General features: G+C 38.1%; 1 protein-coding gene across 1 annotated transcript in view; it reads right to left on the minus strand.

Annotated features, from left to right (window-relative positions):
• Positions 1 to 963: 963 nt before the first annotated feature.
• Positions 964 to 15,377, minus strand: part of RAB3C (RAB3C, member RAS oncogene family) — a 292,378-nt gene continuing 277,964 nt past the window's right edge. Inside the window, exon 5 of the mRNA XM_057700526.1 lies at positions 964 to 2,437. Within this exon, the coding sequence (XP_057556509.1) occupies positions 2,250 to 2,437 (188 nt within the window). The 3' untranslated portion in view covers positions 964 to 2,249. The remainder of the gene's footprint in view (positions 2,438 to 15,377) is intronic.

Raw genomic sequence — 15,377 nt, forward strand, 5'->3', positions numbered from 1 at the left:
GTATGTTTGACATTGTGCAAGTTGGTACTTGGCTTAGGTCTTCTGGTTCTAGGGCCAATTAATTTCAATAGCAATTAGCTCTTCAGGGAAGGAATTTACAAGAGGGCAAAATTCAACTTTCTTTCCAGTTTTCTATCCTCTCTGATTTTGATTTCCATTTTATAATAATACACATATTAAGGTCCTGAAAAAGTCACCTGAGACATCCTATTTAGGTCTTTGACATCTGTATGTATGTGAGATCAGGTCTGAGAGACAGGATGGGAAGATCTTCCTGGTTCTATTGCTTCATATTAGATTGTAAAAGTCAGCTTAACAGCTATATCATTTAACATGGCCATTTTCTAGACCAGGTTATAGAAATATACAATAGCATGCAAACAGGCTTCAGTTACAAACAAATCTGCTTTGATGGCCCGTCTTCTCTCTCTTCCCTTCACTTTAATTTCTGTGATTTTTGAAGCTAGTTGCCCCATTAAAATCTAATAAAGCATTGTCTTCTTGTCTTTGCTAAGCTAAGGCCTACCTTACAGAGTGCCAAAGTGAAAATTTATTGCCAATTAGTGGATCTTGAGCTAAGAAGATGAGAAATAATAAGATTGTGGATATCCTTAAGACATTCTAAATGCTTTCTCCTATAATTTTCATCTTCTAATTTACTAATAATATATGTGACCTAGTTCCCTGACTTGCAGGCATATTTATTCTCCAGAGATCTCTTTAGATATACGCATCTTTCCCCATCAATATCCTTGCTCAAAAATCTTGCACTCAATACTTTCATGGGAAGAGTCTCAGTTTTTGAAAAGAGAAAAAAAAATCTTTCACGTGATCACCAAAAAAGGGGAAAGCTCACTTAATGGAACTGTCCTTCCAAATATGCTAATATATGCCTGCTGCCTTCTTAAAGTCCTAGCTGTAAACAATGCTGGATGGTGATACAGACGCTGTGTCCCTTTTTAGTGCTCACTCAGAACTACTGGTGATATTGGGTTGCTCGTTCATCACATATGGTCTTCAGGAAATCTAGGAGAAAGAATCTGGGTGTTCAACTGCTTTCCTTTCTTCTCTCAAATTGCTTATGGCGTCCTAAGATGTCTCTGTAATTCTCAGCTCCAAAGAGTAGTCTCTGAGTAACTTAAGCATGTTTAAAGGTTTACAGAATGGGGATATGCCTTAAAAGTATAAATACTGGGATTGAAAAAGATTAGAGATGATACTTGTCTTTTCCTTAACCTGAGAGCCATGGAGATGTTTAAATGCCTGTGTAACTGACTTCTAACCAGGTAAAAGAACCTAGGGAGGTGTGAGCAGAAGGCAATGTTTGGGGAAGTAAGCCCACATCCTACGGGAAGAGGGGCTCTAAGAAGCTTCAACTTAACCTCTGTTCCAAGAGTTAGTGACGGTTCCAGAAGGTCGTGGTGGTATATGTCATGGGTGGAGCTCAGGCCTTGGAATCCCACTGCTACTCATATCCTTCTTGGTTAAGATGCTTGTACATAACACATCCAGCAGATGCCTCTGCCAGTGCCCTCACATGTCCAGAATGTTGGGTGGAGCCGTCCTGGGTTAGGTATTCCTTATTTAAACATCTAAACTAAGACTACTGTTAAAATCTACTTCCAGTCAGGTAAATATTAATCTCTTGGGAAATTTGCAAGGGCCTTAAACAATATTTCAGTTTCTTTATAGTCAATGATCTTCTCAGTTATTCATAATACTGAAAAATAGATCTTTCCTGAACAGTAAACCAACCAGATCCACAACAGTCTCCCTAATCATGAGTAATATTTCCAACTGATTTTCAATTGAGAGTAAAGCAAATAAGGTCTCCTGAGATCTTGCCCTGCCGACACCACACACACACCCAATTCCTTGGTTATCATCCCTACAGGTGAATAGCAACATTTGAACCCGCAGCACAAAACTCAGCTGTAGTGAAATTATAATCGGAGGTCCCAGCAGTAGCTTAATCTAAGAAAGCTGAAACAAAAAGAGCCTAGAAGACAAATAACAAATCACATGCAAATACCAGATGTTTATAGATGGATAGTCCTTACAAAGTTAAGATCACATATTTGCCACATAGTAACACAGGAAATCTCCCCAGAATTGAATGCATGTTCGAGCCACTGACATCAAAGATTTCCCTCAAATAATTATTAGGCAGTATAAATGAAGGCTAATCGACCATTTATAAATGCTATTTTTTAGCAACCAACCCCTCTGGAGCTGCCTGTACGGGGACACTAACAGCCACAGCTGGGCTGCGGTGGAGGAGGGGTCTCCTTGAGTCTCGTGTTTTGCTTTGCGGCAGTGATGGCTGGATCCGTCTCCAAACTCTCGGACATTTTATCGCAGATGATATCCACGAGACGCTCAAACGTCTGCTTGACATTAATGTTATCCTTGGCACTTGTTTCAAAAAACTCAAACCCTGGAAGAAACACAGAAACACAGCTTGGTCATTTCATACGTGTGCTGAAATTAAATGGGACGTGGTGACGGTAGGACGGCAGATGAGAGGCAGGCATGAGGTGCATTTGAGCCAATGCTAACATCTTGCTGTCCATTAACTATGAATAAGAGTTATAAAGTGGCATTAGTGATGTTCACATCTTAGTTTTCTCTAGACAAAAAAAAAATGCCTTGGCAAGAGTCAGTAAGGGCGATATGAAGAATCTTCAACACTGAGTCTGTCTCTGCCATCCCTTCCCCCACCCCCTGGATCACCATGTAGCCTCTTCCAGTCTTTTCTAGGTCTGGGGTTATTTGGCATTTCTTTTCTTTCATTTCAGGTTCTACCAAAATTATTAATTTTCATTTTTTCATTAACTTGAGGCTTGGAAGGCTTCATGTTCATATTCTGCTGTGAAAGGGACTCCCAACATCCAACATAGTGCAGCGCTTTTTCCATGTCTGTCCTACTGCTGCATAGGAAAGCGTTTGAGGGTAGGCCTTTGGGACATTTCCAGTATTTAAGTGGACACAAGGTGGCACTAAAGAATCATTGGATTTACCTTAAGCATGCTTCAACCTCCTTTAGGAAATTTGAGTGGTGTTACCCTAACAGCCCTCCAGGGCTTAGTATACCATTGCATCTAGCTACTCGTGCTGATTTTTCCATAGCTTTTGTTATCTGTCAGCAGCAATGTTTTTATCAACATCTGGGAGAGGACAAGATAAATTTCAAATGAGCTGCCAGAAGTGCAAGAAGGTACCAAAAAATGTAGTGACAGTTTCATGCCTCTACTGATGTGTCACTATACCTGGGTAGAAGCAGCCTTAGTACGCTGCTCTGTGCACAATCTTATCACTCTATTGTTTGCATTCACATTCCACTGGCTGAGCTTGCCAGTCAGTTGCCATGACAACCTCCCCACTAGGCCAGCCAGAGATGCTCTGGTCCATTCAGGGAAGGTTGATTTAGGATGTATTGGGCAGAACACAGAAATGCTTTCCTAATCTATTCTGAATTTTACACCCTATAAATCCTTCTGGTTACATCTGGCGCTATCTCTGAGGAGCCACATGGATTCAGAATGATTAAATCATGTGATTTCATCCCAGCCCCTGGGGCCAAATGAGAAAAAAAATGGATTACTATTTTGGAATCCATGTCAAAATCGCTTTCGTAACCTAGAAATACTTATTTTCTTAAGCAGTATTGAAAATAAAGAAAAAGCAAGTTTTGTGAATTAAAATTTCTAATTTAGTTAAGATAGGTGACTAACCTGAGCTTGAATTTCTCTAGTTACTGTGTATTCTATTGTTAAAATCTGAGTGAGTAACCACAGGATTTGAGCTGAAGGAGCAAGCATGAGTTAAGCCAGATTCTACAAAATAGCAGTGAATATTTCAGCCCTCTTTGGCTTGTATTTCCCTTTCATTTGTCTCTCTGGACAGTGCTTATATAGCTCTCTTAAATTCCTCATTTCTTTAGAGAAAATGCTGTCTGGAGTTAACAGAATTCTCTTTTCTAATGTGTGCAGTCTGTAGGGCCTTTCCACAATTTGATCCAGATTTTGGAAAGAGCAATTGCTTAAATCCATACTTGCCTAGACGTCAAAACTATTTGTATCCTTGTGGGGATTTTCTCAGTGTTAACAGGAAGGTGCTTTAAGTCACGAGATACCAAAACCCCATGGAAGTCAAGATCCCTAGATGAGACTTCGTGCCAAATTATGGGATTTTTTTCTCCAAATGTTTCATTTTTCTCTTCTGCTGACACATCTTTTATTTATTAGCATGATTCGGAGGAAGGCATTGCACTTGAAGGCTATCATAAAAGATTTCACCGTTGTAAAACAACAGTAATCCATGCAAACCTTTGTCAAATGTGATTCTTTTAAACTGGGCTTTGAGACACAATGCTGCTGGTGTACAGCTTGAGGTCAGTAAATTGATCCTTGATCCCAGGAACTAGAATGCCCTCAGCGTCTTGACCTTAACCTGGAGCCCCAGGAAGAGAATACCATATTATAACTGCTGCCCATTTATCCAGCATAGCTGGAGAAGGAGGTGTCCTAATATGGTGAGAGGGATGGATTATCAGATAGGAGATTTAGCCACAGGAGCAATACTTACTGGCTTTGTGACCGTGGGAAAGTCACGTTTTTATTCTCATGTTCCTTATTTATGACATGTGTCTTACATTAGGCTCAAATGAGAAAATATATGTAAAAGTGCCAAGCAAACTAGAAAATGCTATTATATAATTATATATTTTATATATATATTACATATAATATATATATTTTTATAAATAAATATGTAATTAAATATATAATTATATATAATAGTATTATTTAATTGTATATAACAACAATAATAGTAGGAAACTAACATTTGGGTGGTTACTGTAGAACAGGTACTATTTAAAACACTTTATACATTTTATCTAGGAAGCAGGTGCCAGTATTTTTCTCCAAATTATTGATAAGGAAATGGTGGCACAAGATGGCTGAGTACTTTGCTCATTTACTTGATCAGCACTGAATGGCAAAGCTGGCATTTGAACTAAACCTGAACACCCTCCTGCTCCTTCAGATACTCTGCAGAGGCTTCTGTTTGCTTCCAGAGAATTGGGAGTTCTCTGTTAAGTAATATAACAAACTTTCATCATCTCTAAGTCGTTAGAGAGTGATTAACTAGATTTAACACTCCTCGTGAACCATATGAAACACCTCTTCTTAATGATTCCAAAGGTACTCTGGTATTTTGTGCCGCTTAAGGCTCATCCAGGTGGCCATCAGGACAGCTGTGTGTCTGTAGAGAAATACATGAAAGGTTCTGGAAATTAGGCCTCCTCTCATTGACCACATGTGCTGTTTGTCATACAATGAGATATTCAGGTTCAAATTCAACATCATTATTTTAGCATACAGTTGTTTGGATTCAGGGCAAAGCAAGTTTACTGTGCAATAAATGATTCTCCATGCAGGGAAATCAGTATCTTCGTGCAAGCAACTCTGTGTGAGACCACACCCCAAAACTGTGTGTCCATGGTGTTTAAAGCTCATGGACTAAATTCTAACCACAGATTCAAACACTTCAGCCTCTATTCTTCCATTGGGTCATTGTTAGATTTTACGGCCATTACCTCCCAATGTATCATATTAACTTCAACCATAGCAACATGACCTTGTTCTTGGAAATATTTAACCTTCCATGTATACACGTGGACATCAGTAGAAAGCCAGCCCTTCAGTCAGTGACCCTTAGGAAACATTCTTTTTCATAAAACTTTGAAGATCATTTCCAATTTACTAGGTAGGACAGTGTGGTTTGGCAGATCAAATAAGTAGCCCAAGATCACACAGCAAGCTGATTGTGAAGGGTGACAGGATCTCCTAATAAATGGGTTACTGATTTAGCCTACAGCCTTGCACACCTGTCCCTCAGACTACATCATCCAGTATTAATAATTGCAGCATACACATTTTCATCAACAAAGCAGTGAACACTTTCAAATAACCACAGAAAGGCTAATCATCCATTCTAATTTCTCTCTGGCACAGACAGCACCATTCCCATTGGATTAGCCTTGCACCATGGTTCAGAACATTTTTTTTTTTAATTTTATTGGAGCATAGTTGATTTACAATGTTGTCAGTTCCAGGTGTGCAGCAAAGTGATTCAGTTATACATATATTCATTCTTTTTCAGATTCTTTTCCCATGCAAGTTATTACAGAATATTGAGTAGTTTCCTGGGCTATACAGTAGGTCCTTGTTGGTTATCTATTTTATATATAGTAGTGTGTATATGTTAATCCCACACTCCTAATTTACTCCCCTCACCCCACCTACATTTACCCTTTGGTATCCATAACTTTGTTTTTGTTGTTTTGTTTTAATTCATCAAACCATTTAATTTAACTTATTAATTAAATCTCTAACAGATGCTTATTTAAAATGCTGTTTACTGGAAGCAACTCAAAATGATTTATCAGTACTGTTTTTTTAGATTTTAGATTTTTTATGTATTAGCTTGTTTTTCTCTTTCTTACTTCATGCTGTATGACAGACTCTAGGTCCATCCACCTTACTACAAAGAACTCAATTTCATTCATTTTTTTATGGCTAATATTCCATTGTATATATGTGCCATGTCCTGGCTGTTATAAATAGTGCTGCAATGAACATTATGGTACATGTATCTTTTTTGAATTATGGTTTTCTTAGGGTATATGCCCAGTAGTGGGATTGCTGGGTCATATGATCATTCTATTTTTAGCATAACTTTGTTTTTGAAATCTATGAATCTGTTTCTGTTTTGTAAATAAGTTCACTTGTGTCATTTTTTTGGGGGTCCACATATAAGTGGTATCATGGTATTTGTCTTTCTCTAAGTGTACTTACTTCACTTAGTATGACAATCTCTAGGGCCGTGCATGTTGCTGCAAATGGCATTATTTCATTTTTTTAATGGCTAAGTAACATTCCATCCTATGTATGTACCACACCTTCTTTATTCATTCCTCTGTTGATGGACATTTAGGTTGCTTTCGTATCTTGGCTATTGTGAACAGTACTGAAATTAACACTGGGAGGCATGTATCTTTTCAAACTATGGGTTTCTCTGGGTGTATGCCCAGGAGTAGGATTGTTGGATCACATGGTAGTTCTATTTTTAGTTTTTTAAAGGGACCTCAATACTGTTCTCCGTAACAGCTGTACCAATTTACATTCTCAACAGTCTAGGAGGGTTCCCTTTTCTCCACATCCTCTCCAGCATTTATTGTTTGTAGACTTCTTGATGTTGGCCATTCTGACCACTGTGAGGTGACACCTCACTGTAGTTTTGATTTTCATTTCTCTAATAATTAGTGATGTTGAGCATGTTTTCATGTGCTTTTTGGCCACCTGTATGTCGTCTTTGGAGAAATGTCTATTTAGATCATCTGCCCATTTTTTTTATTGTGTTGTTTTGTGTTTTGATATAGAGCTGTATGAACTGTTCATATATTTTGGAGATTAATCCCTTGTTGGTTGCTTCATTTGTAAATATTTTCTCCCATTCTTTGGGTTGCCTTTTCATTTTGTTTATGGTTTTCTTTGCTGTGCAAAAGCTTTTAAGTTTAATTAGGTCCCACTTGTTTATTTTTGTTTTTATTTTCATTACTCTAGGAGGGGGATCCAAGAAGATACTTCTGTGATTTATGTCAAAGAGGAGTATTCTGTGTCTTCCTCTAAGAGTTTTATAGTGTCCAGCCTTACATTTAGGTCTCTAATCTATTTTGAGTTTACTTTTGTGTATGGTGTTAGTGTTCTAATTTCATTCATTTACATGTAGCTGTCAAGTTTTCCAAGCACTGCTTATTGAAAAGACTGTCTTTTCTCCATTGTTATTCTTGCCTCCTTTGCCATAGATTAATTGACCAGAGATGCATGGGTCCATTTCTGAGCTTTCTATCCTGGTCTAGTGATCCAGCAATCTGTCTTTGTGCCAGTACCATACTGTCTTGATTACTGTAGCTTTATAGTATAGTCTGAAGTCAGGGAACCTGATTTTTCCAGCTCTGTTTTTCATTCTCAAGATTGCTTCAGGTATTTGGGGTCTTTTGTGTTTCCATACAAATCTTAAGAGTTTTTTTTTGTACTAGATCTGTGAAAAAAAAAGCCATTGGTTATTTGATAGGGATTGCATAGAATTTGTAGATTACCTTGGGTGGTATAGTCATTTTGACAATATTGATTCTTCCAATCCAAGACCACAGTGTATCTTTCCATCTGTTTGTGTTATCTTCTATTTCTTTCATCAGCATCTTATAGTTTTCAGAGTACAGGTCTCTTACCTCCTTATGTAGGTTTAATCCTAGGTATTTTATTCTTTTTGATGTGATGATAAATGGGATTGTTTCCTTAATTTCTCTCTCTGATGTTCCATATATATATAAATGCAAGAAATTCCAGTGTATTAATTTTGTATCCTGTCACTTTACTGAATCCATTGATGAGCTCTAGTAGTTTTCTGGTAGTATCTTTAGGATTTTCTATGTATAGTAGCATGTCATCTGCAAACAGTGACAGTTTTACTTCTTTTCCAATTTGGATTCCTTTTATTTCTTTTTATTCTCTGATTGCTGTTGCTAGAACTTCCACAACTATGTTGAATAAAAGTGGCGAGAGTGGACATCCTTGTTTGGATCCTGATCTTAGAGAAAATGCTTTCAATTTTTCATCATTGAGAATGATGTTTGCTGTGGGTTTGTCATATATGGCTTTTATTATGTTGAGGTAGGTTCACTCTATGCCCACTTTCTGGAGAGGTTTTTTTTTTTTTTTTTTAAAATCATAAATGGGTATTGAATTTTGTCAAAAGCCTTTTCTGCATCTATTGAGATGATCACATGGTTTTTATTCTTCAGTTTGTTAATGTAGTGTATCAAACTGGTTTGTAGGTATTGAAGAGTTCTGCATCCCTGGGATAAATCCCACTCAATCATGATGTATGATCCTTTTAATGAGTTGTTGGATTTGGTTTGCTAGTATTGTGTTGAGGATTGTTGCATCTAAGTTCATCAGTGACATTGCCCTGTAATTTTCTTTTTTGTGTGTGGCATCTTTGTCTGGTTTTGGTATCAGGGTGATGGTGGCCTCATAGAATGAGCTTGGGAGTGTTCCTTCTTCTGCAATTTTTGGGAAGAATTTCAGAAAGACAGGTGCTAACTCTTCTCTAAATGTTTGATAGAATTTGGCTGTGAAGCTAGCTGGTCCTGGACTTTTGTTTGTTGGAAGTTTTAAAATCAGTTTCAATTTCAGTGCTTGTGATCAGTCTGTTCATTTTTTCTATTTTTTCCTGGTTCAGTCTTGGAAGGTTGTACCTTTCTAAGGATTTGTCCATTTTTTCTAGGCTGTCCATTATGTTGGCATATAGTTGCTTGTAGTAGTCTCTCATGATCCTTTGTGTACCTGTGGTGTCAGTTGTAACTTCTTTTTCGTTCCTAATTTTATTGATTTGAGCCCTCTCCCTTTTTTTAATTGTTTATTTGACTAAAGGTTTATCAATTTTATCTTTTCAAAGGACCAGCTTTTAGTTTCATTAATCTTTTCTATTGTTTTCTTCATCTCTGTTTCAATTATTTCTGCCCCAATCTTTATGATTGCTTTCCTTCTACTATGGGTTTTGTTTGTTCTTCTTTCTCTAGTTGCTTTAGGTGTAAGGTTAGGTTGTTTGAGATTTTTTTCTTTTTTCCTGAGGTAAGATTGTATGGCTATAAACTTCCCTTTTAGAACCTCTTTTTGTTGCATCCCATAGATTTTGGATCATTGTGTTTTCATTGTCATTTGTCTCTAGTGATTTCTTGATTTCCTCTTTGGTTTCTTTGGTGGTCCATTGTTTATTTATAAGCATAGCATCTAGCCTCCACATGTTTGTGTGTGTGTGTGTGTGTGTGTTTTTTACAGGTTTTTTTTCCTGTAATTGATTTTTAATCTCACAGAGTTGTGGTCAGAAAAGATGCTTGAAATAATTTCAGTTTTTTAAAATTCAGCAAGACTTGATTTGTGGCCCAACATATGATCTATCCTGGAGAATGTGTCATGTGCACTTGAAAAGAATGTATATTCTGTTGCTCTTGGATGAAATGTTCTATAAATATCTATTAAGTTCATCTGGTCTAATGTGCCATTTAATGTTTGGGTTTCCTTATTGATTTTCTGTCTGGATGGTTTGTCCATTGATGAAAGTGGAATGTTAAAATCCCCCACTATTATTGTGTTACTGTCAATTTCTGCTTTTATGGCTGTTAGGATACATAAGCCAAATGCTATGTTGGGTACATATATATTTACAATCATTATATATTCTTCCTGCGTTGATCCCTTGATCATTATGTTGTTCCCTCTTTCTCTCTTACAACAGTATTAAAGTTTATTTCATCTGATATGAGTATTGCTACTCCAGCTTTCTTTTGATTTTCATTTGCATGAAATACCTTTTTGCATTCCCTGACTTTGTCTTTATGTGTCCCTTGATCTGAAGTGGGTCTTTTGTAGATAGCATATATATGGGTCTTGTTTTATATCCATTCAGCCAGTCTATGCATTGGTTGGGAACATTTAATCCATTTACATTTAAGGTAGTTACTGATATGTATGTTCATATTGCCATTTTGTTAACTATTTTGGATTTGTTTTCATAGGTCTCTTTTGTTCCATTACTCTCTTGTGATTTGATGACTATCTTTAGTGTTCAGTTTGGATTCTTTTTTCTTTTGGTGTATCTATTGTAGATTCTTGCTTTGTGGTTTCCATGAGGTTTTGATATAGCAGTCTATATATAAACAAGGTTAAATTGCAGGTCTCAATTTCCAAGGCATTTCCAATGTTACTCTCCTCACGAATGCTGGGTTTGATATCCTATTTTTGTGTGGATGATTTCCAACCTTTACTATATGTTTACCTTTACTGATGAGCTTTCCCATTCAAGATGTTCTTGTTTCTAAGTTTCTAATTATGGCCTTTTTTTGCCCCCATCTAGAGAAGTTCCTTTAGCATTTGCTGTAAGGTTGGTTTAGTGGTGCTGAATTCTCTTAGCTTTTGCTTGCCTGTAAAGCTTTTGCTTTCTCTGTCAAATCTGAGTGAGAGCCTTGCTGGGTAGAGTAGTCTTGGTTGTAGGTTTTTCCCTTTCATCACTTGAAATATATCATGCTACTCCTTTCTGGTCTGCAGATTGCTGAAAACTCAGCTGATAACCTTATGGGGAGTCCCTTGTGTGTTGCTTTTACTATTTTCTCTTTATCTTTACTTTTTGTCAGTTTGATTAATATGTGTCTTGGTGTGTTCCTCCTTGGTTTATCTTATATGGACTCTCTGCACTTCCTGGACTTGTGTGACTGTTTCCTTTCCCATGTTAGGGAATTTTTCAGCTATAATCTCTTCATATATTTTCTCAGACCCTTTCTCTCTCTCTTCTCCTTCTGGGACCCCTATAATGCAAATATTGGTGCATTTAATGTTGTCCCAGGGGAAGGCAGCAGAGAAGTAGTACAAACCAGATTTCACTCTGTTGCCCAAGGGATGTGATCCTACATCCTGACTTCATACCAGTAGAGGTCTACCTACAGTAGAATCACCTGAAGTACTTAAAAGCTTTTCAACTTCACCCTAGACATACTGAACTGGAGTCATGCAGAGGAGAAGGGCCCTAAATATGCATTTAAAATGGCTCCTTAGATGGTTTCTTATGCACATGAAAGGTTAAGATCCACTAGCCTCTCTACACCCATGTTCACTACAGAATTATTGACAATAGCCAAAAGGTGGAAGCTAACCCAGGTATCCATCAAATGATGAATAGATAAACAAAATATGGTATATACATACACTGGACTATTATTCAGCCTTAAAATTCTGACACATACTACAACATGTATGAATCTTGAAATTATGCCATGTGAAATAAACTAGTCACAAAAAAAGCAAAGTAGTCAACTTTAGAGGGACTGAAAGGAGAGGGCCAGAGGCTGGGGGAGGGGAAAACAGTTGTCACTTAACAGACATAGAGTTTCACTTTTGCAAGATGTTCTGGGGATTGCTTGCAAAACAAAGTAAATACATGCTGGACTTTACACAACATAAAATTTACCATTTTAGCCATTTGTATGTGTATTTTACCCAAACTTAAAAAAAAATTTTAGTGATAAATGCCTGTATCAAGATACAAGAAGAATCTCAAACTTAGAAACTAGAAAAAGAAGAACAAAGCCCAAAGTTAGCAGAAGGAAGGCACTGACAAAGATCAGAGTTGAAATAAAGTTGCAAAAAACAAAATAGAGCTGATTCTTGGAAAAGATAAACAAAATTGATAAACCCATAGCTAGACTCTCCAAGAAAAAAAATCAGAAATGAAAGAGGAGACATTATCACAGCAATACAAAGGCTCAAAAGAGACTGCCATGAACAATTAAAACCAACAAATTGAGAAAAGATGGCGGTGAAGTAGAGAGACATGGAGTGCATCCCTCTCCACAGATGCATTGGGAATGCACGGAAGGACGCAGTCATTCCCACAGAGAACCAGCTGAACACCAGCAGACGGCCTCGGACACCAGAAAGGGCTGCGGGGAGCCTGACATAGCTGGTAGGGAGGCATCTACGAGGGCTCAAAGAGGGTGAAGCGGCGGAGCTGTGGCAGATGGGAGGGAGTGAGAAACATACGGAGGGTCCGCAGCGCAGCTCAGCGTTCCCGGACCGAGACATCGATCCGCAGCTGAACGGAGGGTGCAGGAGCGGGAGCGTGGGAACCGGAGAGCTGGTTCAGGGGGAGAAACATTGTTGCCGGTAGGGGGACGGACCGAGAGGACAGGAGGGAGGAGGTCCGCAGTGAGGAGTGCCCGTCCCTGAGAGCTGCCCGGCCATGATGGCGGCTGGAGGCTGCAGCCTCACGGGCACGGGGGAGGAGCCGCGCACGTAGCCTCTCCCTCTTTTTCGGGCGCCTCTGCAACAGGCAGTGGAGAGACACCTGTGGGCCACCTAAGGCGCTCAGGGATAACAAGCACCCTCAGGCACTCGGGTGGGGCTAGAGTAAAACCCCTTGCAATGCCAGCAGCAGGGAGGCTGCCCAGAGGAAAAAAAAACAACAAGAGCATCAAAAAGAAAAAAACCCGGAGAGAGGCCCAACTCTAAGACTTTCTGTTTACGCCTGAGCCACCAGCGCCCTCTGCAACAGGTACCTCCAAGCCTGACTAAAACAACAGTGCGCCACTGCTCACTCACTCCCAGGAGAAGGAGCCACTATTGTACCCTCTCCCTCCCCACACACCGAGGCTTACAGATGAACAGTAAAGGAACCTCTGCTGGTCACAGAATAACGCAAAAAAAAAAAAAAAAAAAAACCAAGGCAAGGAGAAGGACACTTACAGCTGAGACACTAAGGAAACAGAAATAGTAGTATCAATACCTATTGAACTGGTCCATTCTGGGATCAGTTCTGGATTTTTTTTTTTCTTTCTTTCTCTCTCTCTCTCTTTTTTGTTTTTTTTGATTTATTAAATACGATCTTAGCCCTAAGGGATCTACAAGTTTTATAACATAATTCTTTAATGATATTTTTTATTCTTTTTTTTTTTTTTGCCTTTTTATATACTTCTATATCTAGCTAAGTTTTTGGTAGTAAGGACAATATATCTCTCATACTTTCCTTTCATCCCTATCTTTTATACATTTCTAATCCTTTCTTTTTATTTGCATATTTCCAACCACATTACGCTCTTCTGTTCCCCTTTCTTCCAGCCTTTTTAAGTTTATTTTATCTTAACATACTTATAAGCAACACTATCGGTCTGCTCAGAATCCTTGCTCTATTCTCCAGATGACGCACTATCTTGGTATTTAATATTAGGCTTTTGTCTTTATCTTAGTACAGTTGTCTAATTACATTCTGAGAATCTCCATTCTCTCTGGTGGTACTCCAGCTCTTTTCTATATTTGATCCTAGCTTACAAAATCTCCCTGGATTGATGTTTGTATGTGTAGGGTGTTATTTGTTGTTTGTTTGCTTTTGCTTTTCTCTCTGATTTGTTCTGTTTCAGTTGTCAACTTCTGATGGGTTTCTCTTTGAATATCTGATAGCACACTGGGGTTCTGTCAGGTCTTTCTAGAGCCTTATGTCCTAATGGATTCAGTAATTGTGTGTCTTATACATGTATGTGTTTCCTAGACTTAATATTCGTTTAATCCAATACTTGGACATTAGTCTGAGGCTTGGACAGTCTTCTATAAACACCTCTATCACCAGGACAAGCAACCCCAAAAGTTTGGACAACCATGAGGAAACAAAGAAACACCATGCAGGCAGAGGAGCAGGAAAAAAACCCACAAGACCAAATAAATGAGGAGGAAATAGGAAAAATGCCTGAAAAAGAATTTAGAGTAATGATAGTAAAAATGATACAAAATCTCGATAACAAAATAGAGAAAGTACAAGAAACAGTTCATAAGAACTCAGAAAAACAAACAGCAATGGATAACAAAATAACTGAAATTAAAAATACTCTAGATGCTATAACCAGCAGAATGACTGAGGCAGAAGAACGAATAAGTGAGTTGGAAGATAGAATGGGGGAAATAACTGCCACAGAGCAGGAAAAAGAAAAAAGAATAAAAAGATTAGAAGACAGCCTCAGAGACCTCAGTGATAACCTTAAACGTACCAACATTCGAATGATAGGCATCCCAGAAGAAGAAGAAAACAAGAAAGGGTCTGAGAAAATATTTGAAGAGGTTATAGTGGATGGAAAACTTCCCCAACAGGGGAAAGGAAATAATGAACCAAGTCCAAGAAGCACAGAGAGTCCCATACAGAATAAACCCAAGGAGAAATACACCAAGACACATATTAATCAAACTAATGACAATTAAACACAAAGAAAACATATTAAAAGCAGCAAGAGAAAAGCAACAAACAACATATAAGGGAAAACCCATAAGGATAACAGCTGACCTTTCTACAGAAACTCTGCAGGCCAGAAGGGAATGGCAGGATATACTGAAAGTCCTGAAAGAGAGAAACCTACAGCCAAGAATACTCTACCCAGCAAGAATCTCATTCAGATTTGAGGGAGAAAGCAAAAGCTTTCCAGACAAGCAAAAGTTAAGAGAATTCAGCACCACCAAACCAGCCTTACAACAAGTGCTAAAGGAACTTCTCTAAGTAGGAAACACAAGAAAAGGAAAACACCTACAAAGACAAACCCAAAACAATTAAGAAAATGGTCATTGGAACACACATGTCAATAATCACTTTAAATGTCAATGGATTAAATGCTCCAACCAAAAGACACAGACTGGCTGAATGGATACAAAAACAAGACCCTTCTATATGCTGCCTACAAGAAACCCACTTCAGACCAAGGGATACATATAGACTGA

The sequence above is a fragment of the Hippopotamus amphibius genome, chromosome 1, assembly GCF_030028045.1.
Source record: "Hippopotamus amphibius kiboko isolate mHipAmp2 chromosome 1, mHipAmp2.hap2, whole genome shotgun sequence".
NCBI classification, from domain to species: Eukaryota; Metazoa; Chordata; class Mammalia; order Artiodactyla; family Hippopotamidae; genus Hippopotamus; species Hippopotamus amphibius.